The sequence below is a fragment of the Periophthalmus magnuspinnatus genome, chromosome 7, assembly GCF_009829125.3.
Source record: "Periophthalmus magnuspinnatus isolate fPerMag1 chromosome 7, fPerMag1.2.pri, whole genome shotgun sequence".
Lineage (NCBI taxonomy): Eukaryota > Metazoa > Chordata > Actinopteri > Gobiiformes > Gobiidae > Periophthalmus > Periophthalmus magnuspinnatus.
The window spans coordinates 33,388,586-33,412,180 of NC_047132.1; the positions used below are offsets into that span (position 1 = coordinate 33,388,586).

General features: G+C 46.6%; 1 protein-coding gene across 1 annotated transcript in view; it reads left to right on the forward strand.

The window, feature by feature from the left end:
- The window catches only part of LOC117373090 (membrane-associated guanylate kinase, WW and PDZ domain-containing protein 1), a 115,636-nt gene that overhangs the window by 31,284 nt on the left and 60,757 nt on the right, over positions 1-23,595 (forward strand). Inside the window, exons 2-3 of the mRNA XM_055222997.1 lie at positions 209-498; positions 12,580-12,696. Coding sequence (XP_055078972.1) covers positions 209-498; positions 12,580-12,696 — 407 coding nt within the window. The remainder of the gene's footprint in view (positions 1-208; positions 499-12,579; positions 12,697-23,595) is intronic.

The following is a 23,595-nucleotide window of genomic DNA, read 5'->3' on the forward strand; positions in this document are numbered from 1 at the left end:
TCGGTTGCTAACGCTCTGTATCCCCCCTTTTCTCTCTCACCTCTCCCTCTTTTCCCTTTCAGCTAAACCACATCCGACCGCTAAAGGTTAAAAAACACAGTATACTTGTCTTTGTCTAGCGTCTTTTCCCCGAGCTAGCTTCCCTAATTGACACATTCGCTTGTCTCACACCATCTGTTCTTTGTCCGTCCTCCATTTTCTTTTGCAGTTCGTTTGCCATGTCTAAAACGGCGACGAAGAAGCAGCACTGGCGGTCCAAAGTGCAGGATAGCTTTGTCCCGCTGTTGGGAACGTCGGGAGAGCTGGGGATTTCCGTGGGCGGAGGTGCGGACTATGGAGAGTTCCCCTTCGTCACCTCGGCGCCGGGAGGAGGCCTGACGGTGGGAGATATCATTCTGGAGATCGGGGGTACGCCTGTGCTCGGGATGACGCTGGGGGATGTCCGAGGCGTGCTCAACTCGTGCCCGCATCCCGTACGGATCAAGACCGTCCCGCCAGGTAAGGACTCGTTTTACGGTTACGTTTTTCTCTGGGGAAAACCATGATCACCATAACTTTAAGTCACAAGATTAACATTAGAAACAGCAGTTATAGCGGCTAATTTGGAGCAGAGTAGCATCATAGAAATCCGACCGCGAGTATCATAGCAACCAAAGAGCCAATCAGGAGCGAGGCTGTTTCCCGCTCTACATGATCCTGGGGTTTTTATTTCACTATTGTGTCTGTAAATCAAGATATGAACATTAATAACAGACAAATCAGGTCCTTCTTTCCCCGAGGTCGCTCCTGTTAGCGTTAGCAACAGGTTTGATTGACAGCGTTGCTACGTCACACTCGTTTTTCAGCTCTGTTAACGATTTCGATACTATGATTCCTGATATCAGCCGATAACAGAGACTGAAAACAGCATTTATTTCCTTATAAGACAAAACCGATCCAAACGTTTATGGAGCTGTTAATTATTTCAAACAACAACAGAAATTCAAACATTACGAGACTTTTTGTGTCAGACACGACCTGTACATAGATTTATTACATCACTGTACACGTCCAGCCAGGATATCGACTGAATCGATATTTGGAAGCCGATACCCAAACCGCGTTTTGTCCTCAGAGAATCGGAAAGTGCACTGTTAGCATGCTATTGTTTGTTAGCATTACTGTGACGGCAGATTTGGCTCTTAAAGTTGTGAAATTTTCTAAAGTCAGTGATGAATCATTAGGAGGTGAAGGAAATGAGGAAGAACTTTGGACAGTGTTGCTAAACCAGTGATGTGGGCGGGAAGGGGCGTTACCTTCAACAAACTCGCTCCTGATTGGCTCTTTGGTTGCTATGATACTCGTGGTCAGAATTCCAAATATAAAACTACTCCAAATTAGCCGCTATAACTGCTATATATTATTTTTTCTTAGCCATGATTAGCTTCGTTTAGAGTTTCATTTGTGGGTGACATCACACTCACTCACTCAGTCACTTCTTTACACCGTCTGTGGATGTTACACAAACATGGAACTAACGGTTTTATACCCCAGATTAAAACACTTTCCTGTTTTTACAAAAGTGAAAAGTGAATTGGTGATTTGTGGTTCGAAAACACTAAATAGTCGCAGGTAAAATATCGCGTATCAGCTCAAACAAATCCACACGGGGCATAATTGAGGAGAGTCTTGCAGCGTCGCGAGGTTCAGTCACGGACGCCATCTTCACTGATTAGGAAAAGGACACAAGACAAGTGTAGTGCGTTTTTTAACCTTTAGCAGCTGGACGGGGTCGAACTGGGAGGGAAAGGAGAGAAAGGAGAGGGAGGTGAGGGAGGTGAGGAAGGTGAGGGGGGATACACAGCACTGGCAACTAATGAGGAATAAAAACCCCAGGATCATGTAGAGCAGGTTAATACGAATATTTACGACCAAAATGACGAGTCTGAAGCAGCAGAGACAGAGAGAGGACACAGATTTTACATAGAAAATGAACTGGAGCCAGAGATAATGGAGCAGGAAGTGCACCCACGGTCACTTCCTGTTTGGAACGCGGCGGCTAGCGGGTTAGGTATGTCAATTTACATATACAGTCTATGGTCTTAACACACAATATTGAGACACTATATAATCGTTGTCGTTTGTAGTGTTTTTGTAGTTTTTCCTGTGTTTTTTGTAATTTTTTTTGTGTATATTTAGTAGTTTTTACTGTGTATTTTGAAGTTTTTTGTGTGTTTTTTGTCATTTTTATTGTGTTTTTGTAGTTTTTATGTGTATTTTGAAGTTTTCTGTGTGTTTTTTTGTCATTTTTAGTGTCTTTTTGTCATTTTTAGTGTGTATTTTGAAGTTCTTCGTGGCTAGCAGGTTAGTTATGTCAACTTGCATATACAGTCTATGATTTTAACACACAATATTGACACACTTTAATAATGTTGTTTTTAGTCTGTATTTGTAATTTTTCCTGTGTTGTCAGTTTTTAGTGTATATTTAGTAGTTTTTACTGTGTATTTTGAAGTTTTTCATGTGTTTTTTGTCATTTTTTATTGTGTTTTTGTAGTTTTTATATGTATTTTGAAGTTTTCTGTGTGTTGTTTGTCATTTTTAGTGTATTTTTTGTCATTTTTATTGTGTTTTTGTTTATTTGTTTTATGTCATTTTTTTTGTAAATATTTTGTAGTTTTTACTGTGTATTTTGAAGTTTTTCACATGATTTTTGTCATTTTTAGTGTGTATTTTGAAGTTATTTGTGGAACGCGGCGGCTAGCAGGTTAGCTATGTCCATTTACATATACAGTCTATGGTACATAACATAATGAGTTTGTAGTTATAGTTATATTTATGTTATATTTGAGATTAGAAAGCAGTTTAGGAAGACGTTGCAAAGAAGCGCGATTATGTCTGATGGTGTAAACGTATGGATTGTTAATAAAAAATGTATAATAAAAATAAAGAAATGATGATTTAGTGAAATGAACTGCTGAAGCCTCAGACGTTGTTAATATAAAAGCAGATGATTTGTTACTTGCAGATCACACCCCTCACTCTCTGAAAACGTGTGAGGAAACTCTGCATACTTCCTCTGTGTAATGTATGCAGCGCACACAGCCTGAGAAAACCAGCTCCATTTTGACTCTCCGCCTCAGACACTTCTACTTGTTGCACTCCATTGCACTTGCCTCATCAGACAACACCCAAACAATCTGTTCCCCAGTCAGCGGAGGTGGCATCTCTGCTCTAAACCGCACAACGCTGCAACATTCAGCTCAATTAGGGACGAGTCGATATGGATTTATTCGAGCTGATACTGATATCCATTATTTTACCTGCTGCCGATACCGATATGTGCTGTTTAAATCCATAGCGAGGCCCACAAAGTTGAAGGAAAGATCACTAATTCACAGTAAAAATAATAACAAACTGTATTTATCAGGGACAGAAAATAATTTGTTATATAAAAGGATGTAGCTAACCTGCTAGCCGCTGCTGCCTTTCCAAACAGGAAGTGATCATGGGCACACTTCTGGCTCCATCAACTCTGGCTCCAATTCACTTTACATTGAAAAACTGTGTCCTCTCTTTGTACCTGCTGCTGTCAGACTCATTTTGGTCTTTTGAGGTGTTTTATTTATTTTTTATTTTTTTTATTTTGTTTATTTTAGTTATTATTTTGAGGTTTATTTGTTTGTTTTTTTGAGGGTTTTTTTATTTTTATTTTGACTTTATTTTTTTTTGTGTCCTCTCTCTGAGGGTTGAGTTTATTTAATTTTTTTAGTTATTAATTTTTTTGTAATTTTTTAAATTTTAGTTATTTTTATTATATATTTTTTTTGTTATTTTGAGGTGGTTTTTTTTTGTTTATTTTATTATTTTGAGGTTTATTTGTTTTATTTTTTACTTATTTTGAGGGTTTTTTTTTTTTTTTTGGGAGGGTTTTGTTTTTGTTTTTATTTTGACTTTATTTTTTTGTGTCCCCTCTCTCTGTCTCTGCTGCTTCAGACTCATTCTGGTCTTAAATGTTCGTATTAACCCTCTACATGATCCTGGGGTTTTTATTTCACTATTGTGTCTGTAAATCAAGATATGAACATTAATAACAGACAAATCAGGTCCTTCTTTCCCCGAGGTCGCTCCTGTTAGCGTTAGCAACAGGTTTGATTGACAGCGTTGCTAAACTGGTGGTGTGGGCGGGACGGGCCTTCAACAGTCTCAGGGCCCGGATTTGCTGTTTGGTTGCTATGATACTTGCTGTCGTGACATCACCAATTTCTAAATATGGGACTTTCCTCCAAATTAGCCGCTATAACTGCTCTAGCCTTGATGAGCTTCGTTTTGCTGGAGCCGAACGCTGTGGGTGACGTCACAAAGTGAATTGGAGTCGATGGAGCCGGAAGTGCGCACATGCTCACTTCTTATTTGGAACGCGGCACTAGCGGGTTAGCTACGTCCATTTATATAAACAGGCTACGCTCTTAAATCTAATTGCAATACATGTCATAAAAGCACACTGTATTTTCTGGACTATGTGTCATTTTTTTCACAGTTTGTCGTTGGTGTGACTTATACTCAGATGTGACTTAAATGTGAAATGATTCAAATCTATAATGTCACATGTTGGTTCTTGTCACAGTGACAGTCGTGCGAGGGGCTCTAGACTTGGACCAGTATCTACTCCTCCTGAACCACTCAACATTTAAAATATCAACATTACACTCATTTAAAAGACAAAGACAAACACTGAACAAAAATGACCCTAAAAGAAAAAGGTATTCTGAGTGGATTTATTGATTTGGAGTGAGATCCAGAGTAAACTTGTTGTTTTTTCTGCTTTATTTATCCATCCATCCATCCATTTTCTTCCGCTTATCCGGGGCCGGGTCGCGGGGGCAGCAGTCTAAGCAGGGACTCCCAGACTTCCCTCACCCCGGACACGTCCTCCAGCTCCTCCGGTGGGACCCCAAGGCGTTCCCAGGCCAGCCGAGAGACATAGTCCCTCCAGCGTGTCCTGGGTCTTCCCCGGGGCCTCCTCCCGGTGGGACATGCCCAGAACACCTCCCTAGGGAGGCGTCCAGGAGGCATCCTGAGCAGATGCCCGAGCCACCTCAGCTGGTTCCTCTCAACGTGTAGGAGCAGCGGCTCTACTCCGAGCTCCTCCCGTGTGACCGAGCTCCTCACCCTATCCCTAAGGGTGCGCCCGGTCACTCTGCGGAGGAAGCCCATTTCAGCCGCTTGTATCCGCGATCTTGTCCTTTCGGTCATTACCCAAAGCTCATGACCATAGGTGAGGGTAGGAACGTAGATTGACCGGTAAATCGAGAGCTTCGCCTTCCGGCTCAGCTCCTTCTTTACCACAACGGACCGATACAGCGACCGCATCACTGCAGACGCTGCACCGATCCGCCTGTCAATCTCACGCTCCATCCTTCCCTCACTCGTGAACAAGACCCCGAGATACTTGAACTCCTCCACTTGGGGCAGAGACTCACCACCCACCCGGAGAGAGCAAACCACCTTTTTCCGGTCGAGAACCATGGCCTCGGATTTGGAGGAGCTGATTCTCATCCCAGCCGCTTCACACTCGGCTGCAAACCGCCCCAGTGCCTGCTGCAGGTCCTGGCTTGAAGAAGCCATCAGGACAACATCATCTGCAAACAGCAGAGATGAAATCCTGTGGTTCCCAAACCAGGCCCCCTCCGGCCCCTGGCTGCGCCTAGAAATTCTGTCCATAAATATAATGAACAGAACCGGTGACAAAGGGCAGCCCTGGCGGAGTCCAACATGCACTGGGAACAGGTCTGACTTACTGCCGGCAATGCGAACACAGCTCCTGCTCCGGTCATACAGGGACCGGACAGCCCTTAGCAAAGAGCCCCGGACCCCATACTCCCAGAGCACCCCCCAAAGGACACCACGAGGGACACGGTCGAATGCCTTCTCCAGATCCACAAAACACATGTGGACTGGTTGGGCATACTCCCATGAGCCCTCGAGGACCTGATGAAGAGTATAGAGCTGGTCCAGTGTTCCACGACCAGGACGAAAACCACACTGCTCCTCCTGAATCCGAGGTTCGACTATCGGTCGGATTCTCCTCTCCAGTACCCTGGAATAGACCTTACCGGGAAGGCTGAGGAGTGTGATTCCCCTGTAATTGGAACACACCCTCCGGTCCCCCTTCTTATACAGAGGGACCACCACCCCGGTCTGCCATTCCACAGGTACTGTCCCCGACCGCCAAGCGATGTTGCAGAGACGTGTCAGCCAAGACAGTCCCACAACATCCAGAGACTTGAGGTACTCAGGACGGATCTCATCCACCCCCGGAGCCACCGAGGAGCTTGCCAACCACCTCAGTGACTTCAGCCAGGGTGATGGACGAGTCCGCCTCTGGGTCCCCAGTTTCTGCTTCCTCCTCGGAAGACGTGACAGTGGGATTGAGGAGATCCTCAAAAGTATTCCTTCCACCGCCCGACAACATCCCCAGTCGAGGTCAGCAGCCCTCCACCCGCACTGTAAACAGTGTTGGTGAAGCACTGCTTTCCCCTCCTGAGGCGTCGGACGGTTTGCCAGAATCTCTTTGAGGCCGTCCGATAGTCCTCCTCCATGGCCTCCCCGAACTCCTCCCAACCCCGAGTTTTTGCCTCTGTGACTGCCCGAGCCGCGGCACGCTTGGCCTGCCGGTACTCATCAGCTGCCTCAGGAGTCCCACGAGCCAACAAGGCTCGATAGGACTCCTTCTTCAGCTTGACGGCATCCCTTACTTCCGGTGTCCACCACCGGGTTCGGGGATTGCCGCCGCGACAAGCACCACAGACCTCACGACCACAGCTACGAGCAGCCGCATCAACAATAGAGGTGGAGAACATGGCCCACTCGGAGTCCATGTCTCCAACCTCCCCCGGGATCAGGGAGAAGCTCTCCCGGAGGTGGGAGTTGAAGACCCCCCTGACGGAGGGCTCCGCCAGACGTTCCCAGCAGACCCTCACAATACGCTTGGGCCTGCCAGGTCTGTCCGGCTTCCTCCTCCGCCAGCGGATCCAACTCACCACCAGGTGGTGATCAGTTGACAGCTCAGCCCCTCTCTTCACCCGAGTGTCCAAGACACGCGGTCGGAGGTCAGATGACACGACAACAAAGTCGATCATCGACCTCCGACCTAGAGTGTCCTGGTGCCATGTGCACCGATGGACACCCTTGTGCTCGAACATGGTGTTTGTTATGGACAAGCTGTGGCTAGCACAGAAGTCCAATAACAAAACACCGCTCGGGTTCAGATCGGGGAGGCCGTTCCTCCCAATCACGCCCCTCCAGGTGTCACTGTCGTTACCCACATGGGCGTTGAAGTCCCCCAGGAGAACAACGGAGTCCCCGGTTGGTGCACTGTCTAGTACCCCTCCCAGGGACTCCAAGAAGGCCGGGTACTCTGCACTGCTGTTAGGCCCGTAGGCCGACACAACAGTGAGAGACCTGTCCCCGACCCGAAGGCGCAGGGACGCGACCCTCTCGTTCACCGGAGTGAACCCCAACACGCAGCGGCTGAGCTGTGGGGCAATGAGCAAGCCCACACCAGCTCGCCGCCGCTCCCCGCGGGCAACGCCAGAGAAATGGAGAGTCCAACCCCTCTCAAGAAGATGGGTTCCAGAGCCCAAGCTGTGCGTGGAGGTGAGGCCGACTATATCTAGCCGGTAACGCTCAACCTCCCGCACAAGCTCAGGCTCCTTCCCCCACAGCGAGGTGACATTCCATGTCCCCAGAGCTAGTCTCCATGTCCGGAGATCCGGTCGTCGAGGTCCCCGCCTTCGACTGCTACCCGGATCTCTCCGCACCTGCCCCACATGGCTCCTCCCGCAGGTGGTGGGTCCACGGGAGGACGGCCCCACGTCGTTTCTTCGGGCTGGGCCCGACCGGGCCCCGTGGGGAAAGGCCCGGCCACCAGGCGCTCGCTGCCGAGCACCCACCCCAGGCCTGGCTCCAGGGTGGGGCCCCGGTAACGCCAGTCCGGGCGACGTAAACGGCCTCGTTGGATTTCTCTTCATGATGGGCTTCTGAACCGCTCTTAGTCAGACCCGTCTCCCAGGACCTGTTTGCCATGGGTGACCTTACCAGGGGCATGAAGCCCCCGACAACATAGCTCCCAGGATCGTTCGGGTGCTCAAACCCCTCCACCACGTTAAGGTGGCGGTTCGGGGAGGGGGCTTTATTTATCTGATTAACTGTTAATATCTTACGTTAACAAACCAGACACGTGTTCAGTTCTGTCTGTGCTTCATGGAGCTGAATAAATATAAATGTGTTACGTTAGCGTGATGTACTGATATTCAGCCTGTTGTTCCACATTTTATTATTATTATTACAACTTGATTTAATGATAAAATGTCTGTTCTTGGTCTTGGATTTTGTAAAATAAGTTTCCCCCAAAAATGCGACTTATATATGTTTTTATTCTTCATTATTATGTATTTTTTGGCTGGTGCGACTTATACTCCAGAGCGACGCATAGTCCAGAAAATGCTGTATATATATTTTTTAAACGGTCCAGTCCTGTATCTGTCTCTGTAACAATCCCCTGGTTATGGAGCGCGGCTCGTTCTGTTGATGGGTTTTGTTCAATTAGTCCACGAGTGTCAAGGCGACCTGTCAATATGAGGCTATGAGGTCAAAACCAGCCGTGATAAATGCCACAAGGGGGCGACGATAGAGATGTCTGTCACGCTCCGAGGGTCCTTGACGTTTAGAGCCGAAGGGGGGGTGGCGAGGAACGGATGACTCTGTTGACTCGGAGCGGAGCTATATGTCATGTGTGTGTCACCTGACCGCGGCCCCCCCGACGGCCTTGCCCGCGAGATTGATGTCTGACTCGGCCACAGGGGTGTAAATGGAGACCTTTGACCCCCGCCCCGCCCACCGTCAGACTTGTTATCATTCCTGAAGTCTGCCGGTGCCTCCTCGGACAGCCCTGACTGCCCGGACCTGGACGGTGATGGATGGACAGAGGCAGCGGCTCAAATGTACGGCTCCTCGCTTTAACACGAGAGCCAAACACACGGCTCCTTGCTGTAACACGAGAGCCAAACACACGGCTCCTCGCTTTAACAGGAGAGCCAAACACACGGCTCCTTGCTGTAACACGAGAGCCAAACACACGGCTCCTCGCTTTAACACGAGAGCCAAACACACGGCTCCTCGCTCTGACCCATTCTCTCCACATGCAGGTGCAGAAAGTCACATCGTTTAAAGTAAACTCTGCCTTTTACTGCTTTTTAGGGAAATTCATAAGTTTTGAGCCTAATTTCATATTTTGTGTCCAGGTCCATTAATTAAGTGCATTTATTCACTCACTTCACTGATCTGATGATTTAAATTTCAGATCTTAGACTATGATTTGTCGATACTTTGCCTTTAAGTATTTGCCGATCTCAGTTATCAACATCAACAATACCAAGGCAGAGACTGGAAATATAATTATTCACTTTAAACACAAACGTCCAACGGTAAAAATGTTTTGTAACTGTTATTTCTCATTTGAAGTAACTACAGAAAAGCTTTGGAAAAAAAAAGCAAGTTTAGTTCTGTATTATAAGAAGTTTTGAGTCAACATTGACCAGTAAATCGTCTTATTTCACCAGTTTATAGAATAAAATGGGAGATTGGCTGAATTGATATCTGATACAGTATCATATATCGATATTTATTATTATTATTATTTTAACTCAATTACACTGAGACTATATGACGAACCTAAAACATGCACAGAATCATAGGTCAAAGTGGACACAGGGACAATAACGTCCCCAGATACAAAAATACAAAACGATACTGCTGTTTTCAGACGACATCACCGCATTCTATAAGCCGGTGTTATTTAATATAAACATGAGCAGCTAAAATGAGTATTACTAAAATACAGATGTTGTAACGTCTGGGGGATCAAAGGTAAAAGTTGGACAGAGTTTATTACAAACAAAGAAATGTGAATGTTGGTTGAAGGAGCAGGTAGTAGAGAGCTGGGTCGGAGGCTGAGGTGCTCGAGCTGCTCGTAGAAGTTCGGTCGGAGGCGCAGGTGGAGGCTGAGTCGAAGAAACGGGGAAAAAACAGAATAAAACAGCTGAGTACTACGACTATAATCACAAAAACAAGACTGAGCCTGAACTTTACCGCAGAGGACACGTGGACGATCTGGCGGTGTGGGTAGAATCCTCGGTCCCTTTGTGCTCCAGAGGTGGAGGCTCCATCGCTCACGGGCTGCAGGTGTGTAGTGGGTGGTGCTAGAGTCTCCGCCCAACTCCAGGACACAGAAGGAGGAAAGACGGCACAGAGACACAAGGACAGACTGGGATTTGTGTTGTAATACACTGAGTTTTTGGGTTTAGTCAAAAATAGAAATGATCAGGCTCAACTTTTGTGAATTTACCTTTTGGATATTTCATGGTGAAGTCCAGCGTCATCAAACAGAGAAATCTGGCTCCTGTTTCCATCTGGGAGTTTGACGTCGTCACAAAATCTGAAAAGCACCAAAAGGTTCTTACTCTCCAGTTTTTCCTTCAAATTTCTTATATGTCCAGCCAGCACATTTTAAAATAATTAGATTTTTTTATTATGTTTTTGAAATATAGAACAAAAAATATATAAATAAATATAGAAAAATATAGAAAAAATATATAAATAAATAAATATAGAAAAAAATCTAGAAAAAAAAATATAAATAAATAAATATAGAAAAAAATATAAATAAATAAATATATAAATAAATAATAAATAAATAAATAAAAAATGAATAACAGAACTGAATACCTGCACATACACAAACACGTACAAAATCTATGCACATATTATATTTATACACAGAGGACTGTCTCCATATTTATTTATTATTAAAATAATCAATAAAATGCTGCCAGATGGTGTAAAAAAAAAAAAGAAAATTTAAAAAAAAAGCTCTTGTTTATTTTTCGCTGAGAATTTCATTTTAATAATTTGAAATACTTAAAGATTTATAAGAAGCTAAAAGATTAAAAATTCAAAAGCAAAGACCTGAACACACAAACTCAAACATCTGTCGACAAAATCAAACCAGAATGAGTCCGGCGCTTCACCGCAGCCCGTCCTCATGTCCCAAACGTCCCAGTGTCCCATTCACTCACAATATTCTCCACATCGTCTGTTCACAGTTTAATTTTGCCAGGATTTGGATTTGGTCGTCGAGTTTGACACAAAAGCAGGATTGTTTAGAAATAACACTCGCCCTTTGCCCCCAAGTAAACACAGCCTGAAGAATCTGAAACATTTACCTTTCACAAAGCAGAAAATAGCATCTTTTTTTCTTTTTTTCCCCCCTAATAGACTGAACAGACGCCACTGCTCCCCACAGACGACCCAATGTTCTATTTATTATATACAGTGGCCATATGGGAGCAGAGAGACGGGCCCGCGCTGACCACTCTGACCGCTGTGTTTTAATATCGCAGCGTATCGGCACATGGAGGAGCAGACAGGGGGCAGCGGGGGCGCCTCGCGGGGGGGGGGGCGGTGCGGTGGGGCTGAGTGGTCGTCACGGTGACAAGCTGCGGCGGCTCCGGGCTCATCTATAACACCCGTCATCGTCCGCACGCTCCAGGCTCATCTATAACATCTACACCAGCAAGAGACCTGTCAGCGTCCACACGGCAACTAAATTATACGGAGAGATTACAGGAAGTCCCCCCCGTATCAGATCTGCTCCTCCTGCTCCACGGCTCGACGGCTCGACTGTCGTGCGTCTGTGGAGATTAACCTCACGCTCTCTTATGCGTGCGTGATGTTTATGCATGAAGCTAACGACGAGGCTAATCACAATATGGAGATGTGACGCCTCTCTGAATAATTTAGATGTTTTAATATTTATTTTTTCTTTTATTCTTTATTTCAGACGCAAATATTATTCCGTCGATGGTTTAAAAAAAAAGAAAGAACAGGATACAAACACTAAATGAGTCCATAAAGTTGGTTATTGAGTGTGGCGTCTCTGTGTCCAGTGTTTTCTCAAAGGTGAAACGGTCAGAGTCTTTACGATGGCGTTTTCAGACTCCTCCAGTCGCTGTATAAATGTGTTAAAGTTCCTCAAAGGTGGAGATGGCGGCGTTCAAAAACACAAACTTTGGATATTTAATAGAAATATCCAAATAAAAAACCCACAAACTGGTGAATTCTACCTTGAACGCACTTTACATCAAGGAAACGTTCAGTCGCACATACGTTTATACATGGAACTGAATCGCCAACCTGTGTGATCTGACCGTTCAACCAACTGGACTAATGTCAGCGATTCTCAACGTGTGGTCAGAACCCCGCAGAGGTCACGACTGGGGATCGAGCTGTGGCTGCAAAACAATGATGACGCTGTATTTAATAAATTTTAAATCAAACCTGTTCTACAAAATTGACTTTTCAGAGAGTTTAAACATGTTGTAGTTGTTTTCCCCTCACCATTTACTCCCCAAAGTTGTTTTTTTTTTTTTTTTTGGAGGGATTCGTGCTTTTTTGATCTTTAAACCTGGAAATAAAAATAACTTTGAGACTGTCGCACGCTGTGTCGTTCTTGATTCATGTTTTGTTTGTTGTTTCCAGGCTCCTTGTTTGGTAAAGATCTGCGTTTGTTTCTGAGTAAATGCTGCACGCCGGGCTCAGTGGACAGCCAGCTCCAGCAGGTGATCAGAGAAAACCTGTATCTCCGCGCCGTCCCATGTGAGTACAACGAAAAAACGCTTTGGTGAAGATTTGTGTCAGTCTGACTGAAACAAGCGTTTGTTTACCAGCTTTAAATGTTTCATCTACGTCCTGTAGCCTTCCTCAGAAGTGTCACATGATGGTGTAGTGACTGTAGTGATGGTGTAGTGACTGTAGTGATGGTGTAGTGATGGTGATAATGTAGTGACGGTGTAGTGATGGTGTAATGACGGTGTAGTGACTGTAGTGGTGGTGTTGTGATGGTGTAGTGACTGTAGTGATGGTGTAGTGACTGTAGTGATGGTGTAGTGACTGTAGTGATGGTGTAATGACGGTGTAGTGACTGTAGTGATGGTGTAGTGATGGTGTAGTGACGGTGTAGTGATGGTGTAGTGACTGTAGTGATGGTGTAGTGACTGTAGTGATGGTGTAATGACAGTGTAGTGACTGTAGTGATGGTCTAATGATGGTGTAGTGACTGTAGTGATGGTGTAGTGACGTAGTGATGGTGTAGTGATGGTGTAATGACGGTGTAGTAACTGTAGTGATGGTGTAGTGACTGTAGTGATGGTGCAGTGATGGTGTAATGACTGTAGTGATGGTGTAGTGACTGTAGTGATTGTGTAGTGATGGTGTAGTGATGGTGTAGTGACTGTAGTGATGGTGTAGTGACTGCAGTGATGGTGATAATGTAGTGACGGTGTAGTGATGGTGTAATGACGGTGTAGTGACTGTAGTGGTGGTGTTGTGATGGTGTAGTGACTGTAGTGATGGTGTAGTGACTGTAGTGATGGTGTAGTGACTGTAGTGATGGTGTAATGACGGTGTAGTGACTGTAGTGATGGTGTAGTGACGGTGTAGTGATGGTGTAGTGACTGTAGTGATGGTGTAGTGACTGTAGTGATGGTGTAATGACAGTGTAGTGACTGTAGTGATGGTCTAATGATGGTGTAGTGACTGTAGTGATGGTGTAGTGACGTAGTGATGGTGTAGTGATGGTGTAATGACGGTGTAGTAACTGTAGTGATGGTGTAGTGACTGTAGTGATGGTGCAGTGATGGTGTAATGACTGTAGTGATGGTGTAGTGACTGTAGTGATTGTGTAGTGATGGTGTAGTGATGGTGTAGTGACTGTAGTGATGGTGTAGTGACTGCAGTGATGGTGCAGTGATGGTGTAATGACTGTAGTGATGGTGTAGTGACTGTGGTGATGGTGTAGTGATGGTGTAGTGACTGTAGTGACTGTAGTGATGGTGTAGTGACTGTAGTGATGGTGTAGTGACTGTGGTGATGGTGCAGTGATGGTGTAATGACTGTAGTGATGGTGTAGTGACTGTGGTGATGGTGTGGTGATGGTGTAGTGATGGTGTAGTGACTGTAGTGATGGTGCAGTGACTGTAGTGATGGTGTAGTGACTGTAGTGATGGTGCAGTGATGGTGTAGTGACTGTGGTGATGGTGCAGTGATGGTGTAGTGACTGTGGTGATGGTGTAGTGACTGTGGTGATGGTGTAGTGACTGTAGTGATGGTGTAGTGACTGTAGTGATGGTGTAGTGACTGTAGTGATGGTGTTGTGACGGTGTAGTGGTGGTGTTGTGTAGGTGTAGTGGTGGTTTTTAAACTATGGGACTCATTCAGGTGCTTCACCAGTTCTTATACATATATTTTAGACTCAGTTGAATCAGTTTTTTTCTTCTTCTTCTTTTGGCTCAGTCTTGTTTGGTGCAGCTGTTTATATGTTTCTATAGACCTGTTTTACACCTGATTTAGACCTGAGTTATCAGACTTTAATGTGGTAAACAAGTAAATCTTTTCCCATAGAGAACTTAAATATCTGCATCATTTTTATGGAGCGCAAAACTAGAACAAAGAGACGGTTCCACACTTCGTCGGCTGCATTTGAAGGGCACTTATGTCACTTCCGGCTTCCACCTGAGCTCATTAGTCCTCAGCCGTCACGGTTGCTAAGCGACATAATGTAAGCAGATGAAGTACGCTCCGTGGCATAGACCTGTTCCATTTCGGCATGATTGAGTCTACACGGAGGAGTACCCTTCTTCAGCTGGGTACTTTGAACGGTACTTTGAACTGTACTTTGAACTGTACTTTGAACTGTACTTTGAACTGTACTTTGAACTGTACTTTGAACGGTACTTTGAGCAGTACTTTGAACTGTACTTTGACGGGTACTTTTGTCGAATTGGGACTCGGCCACTGATATAACTGGGATTAAAGCTACAGCCCTGGTACTGGTCCTTCAATTAAATAAATACAGCATCTAACAATCACAATCATTTTCTGTAATTTTAATTGTATTGGACTGTGATGCCTTCTGGTTCTAATAAAGACACCTTGACCCTTGACCTTTGAAATGATTCCAAGCTCATTTGTCAGCTCTTGTTTGCGTCTGCGGTCGATATAAACAAACGGACGACCTCACAGCCTGTTCAGCTACATCTGCCCCGTCTTAATCCTTATGATGTCACTGTGGACGACTCCGGGTCACTCAGTTTGACCCAAGCTCAGGGGGTTTCGTTGCTCTTTTCCCAGCATGCACCGCGTACATCGTTTTTGCTTTGTCTATTGGTTTATTGAGACAAAGATCGCTCGCCGTTTGGTCGGATCCATTTAGACCGAGACCCTGTTGTCGCGGCGTGGTCTAATCTTGCCTCGAGTCCCGGATGTAGGTCACGAGGGACAGTCTGCCAGCGCCGCACGACGGAGAAGGGGCAGGACGCCGGTCAGAACTCAGAGGACGCTCCAAAGATAGTCCAGTCTGCGTCCAGGGTTTGTGTAGAGCGGGAGAAACACGGGGAAGTGGATTATCAAAAAAAAAACGTACTGGAGTTACGTGGAATTCTAATCTCGAATCTGTAAAGAAATCTCTAATCTGTAAAAAATAAGAAAAAGGCTCCAAAAAAGATCAGAAATTGAACCAGTGAGATCAGTATTTTGTGATTCTGTCTCTGAGCGAGCGGCGTCTCGTTTCACCTGGAAATAGACACTTGTAACGTGTGATGTCAGTTCCCACTCGGACATTGTCGTTGTGCGTGTTGTGATTTTCTTTTCCTTAAATCTGTATTTGCATTATTATGGATCTTTTTGACCAAACCTTTGTAGTCCCATCTGTTGTCGTCCTTGGGTGTATCTCTTTGTGCGTCTAGCGCCCTCTACCTCTTTGACTAAACGGGCGTGATGCTTTGATGGTATAAATACACTCTTTGTTCATTTGTCGGCTGAGGGGGAGACGACACCACACGGACAACGGCTCTTTGACAACTGTGCACAACTGATTCAATAAACCAGACGCTTTGATTCAACAAAACGTCTGTTTTAATATTTTTAAGGTTTTTACCTTTTATTAGAAATTCCACCACAGTTTTGGCGTCAGGAGCAGGATTCAAACTTGTGAGGGGGAAAGTTAGACAAAACACTTCACCGCCATGGACTAGTGTGTGTGAGTGTGTGTGAGACAGTGGTGTGTGTGACAGTGGTGGGTGTGTGTGAGTGTGTGTATGACAATGTTGTGTGAGTGTGTGTGTGGCAGTGTTGTGTGAGTGTGTGTATGACAGTGTTGTGTGTAGGGGTGTGTGTGTGTGTGACAGTGTTGTGTGTATGAGTGTGTGTGTGACAGTGTTGTGTGTGTGAGTGCGTGTGTGTGACAGTGTTGTGTGTGTGAGTGCGTGTGTGACAGTTGTGTGTGTGACAGGGTTGAGTGTGTGTGTGACAGGGTTGTGTGTTTTGTGTGTGTGTATGAGTGTGTATGTGACAGTGTGGGGTGTGTGTGTGTGTGTGACAGGGTTGTGTGTGTGACAGTGTTGTGTGTGTGACAGTGTTGAGTGTATGAGTGTGTGTGTGACAGTGTTGTGTGTGTGTGACAGTGTTGTGTGTGTGAGTGTGTGTGTGACAGTGTTGTGTGTGTGAGTGTGTGTGTGACAGTGGTGTGTGCGTGACAGTGGTGTGTGTGTGTGACTGTGGTGTGTGTATGAGTGTGTGACAGGGTTGTGTGTATGAGTGTGTGTGTGACAGGGTTGTGTGTGTGTGAGACAGGGTTGTGTGTTTGTGTGTGACAGTGTTGTGTGTGTGTGAGTGTGTGTGTATGAGTGTGTGTGTGACAGTGTTGTGTGTGTGTGTGACAGTGTTGTGTGTGTGTGTGACAGTGTTGTGTGTGTGTGTGACAGTGTTGTGTGTGTGTGTGTGTGACAGGGTTGTGTGTGTGTGTGTGACAGTGTTGTGTGTGTGTGACAGGGTTGTGTGTGTGACAGTGTTGTGTGTGTCTGAGTGTGTGTGTGACAGGGTTGTGTGTGTGACAGTGTTGTGTGTGTCTGAGTGTGTGTGTGACAGGGTTGTGTGTGTGTGTGTGTGACAGGGTTGTGCGTTCAGGCTGACGGTGCTGATTCGTTCTGCTTCCTCCTTTCAGTCCCTTTAAAAACATCGTCTTTATTCTTAGACTCTTTAGACCGAGCTCATTACACACGAAACCTTTAACCGTTTTTATCTTTTAAACGATGGCGTTTTCGTTGTGCGACTCTCTGTTCTCCGCGTCCGTCGCTCGGCGCGGACAGAACCTTTTGTAGCTGCCGTCGTCTCCCAGGACCAGAGTGAGTGACAACACAGTCGGGCTCAGCTGTCCGTGGTAATCCTCTCAGCCGCTGGAGATGACAGGAAGATGCTGCTCCCCGACTCCACACACACATCTACAAACACACACACACACCCCCACACACTTACACACACACACACCCCCACACCCCTACACACACACACACACACACGCTGTCCTCTGTCGTCAAACCGTGTCCCTCTGAGCAAAGGGACGATGACACACACAAAAATAACAATAATAACAATCAGACGTGAGTTATTTTTTGTAAAGTGTTGATAAATTCTGTGTAAATGTAAATGGACGGTGTCGTTATTAAACCACAAACATTTAAACCAAACACTCACTCGGTTATTGTAATGTCATTTACGAAGATAAAATCAAAACCTCTCCCGATGTTCTCGCGTCAGAATAATCAGAATCATCTTATTTCTCCGTTTGTCCGTGAAGTGTAACTGCAGCTCCAGGCTCAAACTGTCACTTCGCTCACTTGCGCCTCCTGCTGGTCAGCCTCTGTGTGAGTGACAGGTAGATTTAAGTGTGGACTCAAATTTTCACCCACAGTTATTCAAATCTTCGATGTAAATACAGTCGTCCCTCGTTATATCGTGGTTCACCTTTTGCGGCCTCACTGTTTTGTGGATTTTTTTGGTGCAATTTTACATGTTTTTTTTTTTTTTTACATCTTATGAATGTGCATTGTGTCGTGCGTCCTGATTGGCTGTTGGACTGTAGACCATTGTGTCGTGCGTCCTGATTGGCTGTTGGACTGTAGACCATTGTGTCGTGCGTCCTGATTGGCTGTTGGACTGTAGACCATTGTGTCGTGCGTCCTGATTGGCTGTTGGACTGTAGACCATTGTGTCGTGCGTCCTGATTGGCTGTTGGACTGTAGACCATTGTCCATCAGTCTCCTCCGTGCCGTGTCTCCTGTCCAGTACAGAATGTGTTCAGACAAATTTACATAAACGTTGGATCTCAGTGTGACTCTGAAGTGCTGTACGTTTGCGATTTGTTTTCTCCCCGACAAAACCCACAATGTCGATGAAACGTTCTGCACCGACAAAGACGCCTACGAAGGTTTGAACTTTGAGAGAGTTTAAACGAGAGAGAAATGTGAGAAAATGTTAACGCCTGTGTGAGAAAAGTGTATAAAGTGTGTGGTGAGGGGTTTGACAGACAAAAACAGAGAGAATAATGTAAAAAATAAAGATGATACTTCACGGATTTCATATATTGCGGGTTATTTTTAGAACGTGACCCCCGAGATAAACCAGGGACCAGTGTATTACTATATTTTAGATTTACATTTTGGGTTCAAATTTCACGTATCAATCGATACTAAAACTTATATCAAAACTAGACACTCATTTTTCGCAGGTATCGATACAAAAAAAGTCCGATTCACGGGACAGAAATGAACCTTTCCTATGTTTGTGTTTGTCCACTGAGCTGAAGGTTGGTGGTTTGAATCCCGTTGTCGACATAAACGGCTCCCACAGATGAATGATGTTGTGTCATTGGGCAAGACACTTAACCCATGTGTGAACGTGTGTGTGAATGTGTGTGAACGTGTGTGTGAACGTGTGTGTGAATGTGTGTGTGAACGTGTGGGGGTGTGTGTGTGTGGTTCCTTGACGTAAAAAGAGTCTTGAACTATATAAAAATGACCATTCGCCCACGGCCCAGTGTGGACCCGACCTGCACCACTGAGCTCTGGCCTCTGTCCTTTCTCTTTTCTCCTCCTACATTCCTTCACTCTCTTTCTTTCCTCCCCCTCTCCTCCTCTTCTCTCTCTTTCTCCCCATTGTTTTAGCTTCTTCCTCTCCCACGGTCCCTCCCCTTTTCTCTCTCTCGTCCTCCCTCCCCTTTCTCTCTCTCATCTCTTTTCTCTCATTTTTCCCTTCTCCTCTCTCTCTCTCTCTCTCCATTCCTTTACCTCCTCTCCTCCCTCCCCCTCCTTCCTCTCCTCCTCTTCCTCTTCTTCTGAGAGCAGGTGTAAGACAGACGAGTGAACCGTTATGAACCTACTGGACACTGACCGCTGATGTCTCTTTCCTTCTCTTTCCTCTCTTCTCCTCCTCCCTCCCTCTCTTTTCTCTCCCTACATTCCTTTACCGCGTTTCTTTCCTCCTCCTCTATTCCTCCTCTTTCCTCTCTTTCTCTCCATAATTTCACCTCCTTCCTCTCCCACTAATCTTCCCCCTATTCTCTCCATCCCTCCCTCCCTCCCTCCCTCTTTCCTCCTCTCTCCCCATCTCCAGTACTTTACTGCATTTCTTTCCTCCTCCTCTTTCCTCTCCTCTTCCTCTCTGCTCTCTTCCTCCCCATTGTATATCTTCCTTCCTCTCGCACTATCCCACCCCTTTTTCTCTCTCATCTCTTTCCTCTCATCTTTCCTCGTCTCTCTCCGTCTCTCCTCTCCTTTACCTTGTTTCTTTCCTCTGCCTCTCCTCATCTTCCCTCTATTCCTCCTCTTTCCTCTCCTCTTCCTCCCTCCTCTCTTTCTTCCCATTATGTTTCTTTCTTCCTCTCGCACTATCCCTCCCCTTTCCCCTTTCTCTTTCTCATCTCCTCTTTCCTTTCATTTTTCCTCCTCTCTGCCTCTCTTCATTACTTTACCTCTCTCCTCCCTCCCCCTGCTTCCTCTCCTCTTCCCTCTTTTTCTCCCCATTATTTTACCACCTTCCTCTCCCTCTCCCCTTACTCTCTCCTGCTCCTTCTCTCCCTCCCTCTCCTTTTGTATTTTCTCCTCTCTCCCTCTCTCCACTCCTTTATCACATTTCTTTCCTCCCCCTCTCCTCATCTTCACTCTACTCCTCCTCTTTCCTCTTCCTCTCTGTTCTCTCTTTCTCCTCATTATTTTACCTCCTTCTTCTCCCACTAACCCCCCCTTACGCTCTCCTTTTCCATTCCTCCCTCTTTCCTCTCGTCTTTCCTTCTCTCTCCCCATCTCCATTCCTTTACTGTTTCTTTCCTCCTCCTCTATTCCTCCTCTTTCCTCTCCTCTTCCTCCCCCTCTCTCTTTCTCCCAATTGTTTAAGCTCCTTCCTCTCCCACTAACCCTCCTCTTTCCTCTCATTTTTCCTCCTCTCTCTCCCTCTCTCCTCCTTCCTTCCCTTCTTTCCTCTCCTTCTTCTTCTGGACACTGAGAATCACAGATATAAGACACAGAAAACAAAGTACGAACGTTTAAAGTGGAAAATCAGAGTATCGTCTAAAAGAGTGGTATCGGTATCGAGTATCAAAATGGCAGCTCTGACCACACCCCCCTGAGCGAATGACCTAAACCGTGTCGTTATGTGACGTCGTAAAGCGTCGACTTTACACCGGCCTCTTTCACATCCATCTTCATTTAAGTCTCAGAGCGTTTCACTGGACACACACGTTTCACTGGACACGTTTCACTGGACATGTTTCACTGGACACACACGTTTCACTGGACACACGTTTCACCGGACACACACGTTTCACTGGACACGTTTCACTGGACACGTTTCACTGGACACACGCGTTTCACTGGACACACGCGTTTCACTGGACACACGCGTTTCACTGGACACACGTTTCACTGGACACACGCGTTTCACTGGACACATGTTTCACTGGACACACGTTTCACTGGACACACGTTTCACTGGACACACGCGTTTCACTGGACACGTTTCACTGGACACACGCGTTTCACTGGACACACGTTTCACTGGACACACACGTTTCACTGGACACACGTTTCACTGGACACACGCGTTTCACTGGACACGTTTCACTGGACACACGCGTTTCACTGGACACACGTTTCACTGGACACACACGTTTCACTGGACACACGTTTCATAAAATGTTTACTTGGTCTTTCTGAAGCTCGTTCTATTTAGGGAGCGGCTCAACCTCTGAGCGTCTTTGAAGCGGCGGCTCTGATGTGGCGTTTGGCTCTGATGCAAAAACATCATCACAAAAGAACGACAGGAGGACGCATAAAAATGGAAATGAACGACTCAATGGAGTGAGAGCGACGGAGGGAGCAGTGAGGAGGAGTTCAATTAAAAGAGAGGAATCAGAGCCAAAGAGGAGCTGGAGGAGGAGTAGGAGGAAAGGTGGAGAGCTGCTCAGAGCCAAAGAGGAGCAGCAGGAGGTGGAGCAGGAGGAGCAGCAAGAGGAGGAGCAGCAGGAGGAGGAGAGAGCCTTTCTTCTTCTGTACTTTTATTTGTTTGTTCTTTTTGTCGTAAAACTCGTCTGAAATGTGCAAACTTAAAATGCCTCAACAAGCTTCAGCCGAGCAGCGTCGTATATCAACTTTAAATGAACTGGCTCCACCAGCAGCGGCTCCACCAGAGGGACGGCGGCTCCACCCAGAGGGACGGCGGCTCCACCAGAGGGACGGCGGCTCCACCCAGAGGGACGGCGGCTCCGTCCAGAGGGACGGCGGCTCCGTCCAGAGGGACGGCGGCTCCGTCCAGAGGGCTGTGCAGATTCACACTAAAATCAGTAAATCCTGACAGATCAGACAGTGGACAGGGAGCTGCAGGTGGGTCAGAGGTCAGAGGTCAGGGGGTGAGGGTCAGACAGTGGACAGTGAGCTGCGGGTGGGTCAGAGGTCAGGGGGTGAGGGTCAGACAGTGGACAGGGAGCTGCGGGTGGGTCAGAGGTCAGGGGGTGAGGGTCAGACAGTGGACAGGGAGCTGCAGGTCGATGTCACTGTCACATGTTAAACACTTTACACGTCTGAGACATGTTTGTTTGTCAGTGCTAACGCTAACCCTAATGCTAATGCTAACGTGTGCAGAATGTAGTTTCAAACACAAAATGTTTGTAGTTTCATAATCATCCTCATGTTCTCATAGTATTTCTGATAAAGAACATTCTAAAAAATATTCAGGAAACGTCCCATTTTGTGCTTTTTTTTTGTATCTTTACTGAAAAAATGACAAACATTGATTTAATTTTAGTGTAAGTTTGGATTTGTGTGTCTGTTTGTGTGTTTATACTTTAAAGATGCTCAAACTCACATAAACACACACACATACACACACACACAAACCTCTCCTCCTCTCCTCTCCCCCCTCTCCTCTCCTCCTTTCCTCTCCTCCTCTCCTCTCCCCCCTCTCCTCTCCTCCTTTCCTCTCCTCCTCTCCTCTTCTCCTCTCCCCCCTCTCCTCTCCTCCTTTCCTCTCCTCCTCTCCTTTCCTCTCCTCCTCTCCCCTCCTCCTTTCCTCTCCTCTCCTCTCCTCTCCTCCTCTCCTCCTTTCCTCTCCTCCTCCTCTCCTCTCCTCCTCTCCTCTCCTCTCCTCTCCTCCCCTCCTCCTTTCCTCTCCTCCTCTCCTCTCCTCCTCTCCTCCTTTCCTCTCCTCCTCCTCTCCTCTCCTCCTCTCCTCTCCTCTCCTCTCCTCCTCCTTTCCTCTCCTCCTTTCCTCTCCTCCTCTCCTCTCCTCCTCTCCTCTCCTCCTCCTTTCCTCTCCTCCTTTCCTCTCCTCCTTTCCTCTCCTCTCCTCTCCTCCTCTCCTCTCCTCCTTTCCTCTCCTCTCCTCCTCTCCTCCTCTCCTCCTCTCCTTCTACACTTATTTGTTTAGTTAAACGCAGGTGGAGACTTTTTTTTTCAGTGAATATTTGTGTCTGTTTCAATCTGGACTCGTCTCCGTCTTTTCCCCAAACGCCGTCGTCCAAAAATCATCAGAATTTGCTCCAAATGAACTTCCTGATCTGCGGCGATTCTAATCTGAGGAGTCGTTTGTGTCTGTGCCCTTCATCGCCTCAGGGTCACGGCTCCATAAAAGGACTCAGATAAGGAGCTCCTCTTCCTCCTCGTTCAGCTCCTCTTCCTCCTCGTCACTGGGGGTAGTTCAGCTCCTCTTCCTCCTCGTCGCTGGGGTAGTTCAGCTCCTCTTCCTCCTCGTCACTGGGGTAGTTCAGCTCCTCTTCCTCCCTGTCATTCTGTGTTTGACGGACAGCGCTCTTTGGTGTAATTACCTCTTCCATCCTGAGCTCTGGCCTCTCGGGGATCGGGAGCGTTGCCCACGGAGACGACAGAGACGACGGAGACGAGGAACATGCCAATAAAGCCCCCCCCCAACCTCCTCCTCCCTCGCTGCCCTCCCTCGTCTCCCTCCTCCGTCACCTCTCTCTTCCCTCACCTCTTTCCTCCCTATTCTGCCTCCCTCGCTGTCCTCCCTTGCCTCATCTCTCGCTGTCTTCCGTCTCCTCCCTTGTCCCTCACTGTCCTCCTCCCTCACCTCTCTCTTCCCTCGCCTCCCTCCTCCCTCGCTGTCTTCCGTCTCCTCCCTTGTCCCTCACTGTCCTCCTCCCTCACCTCTCTC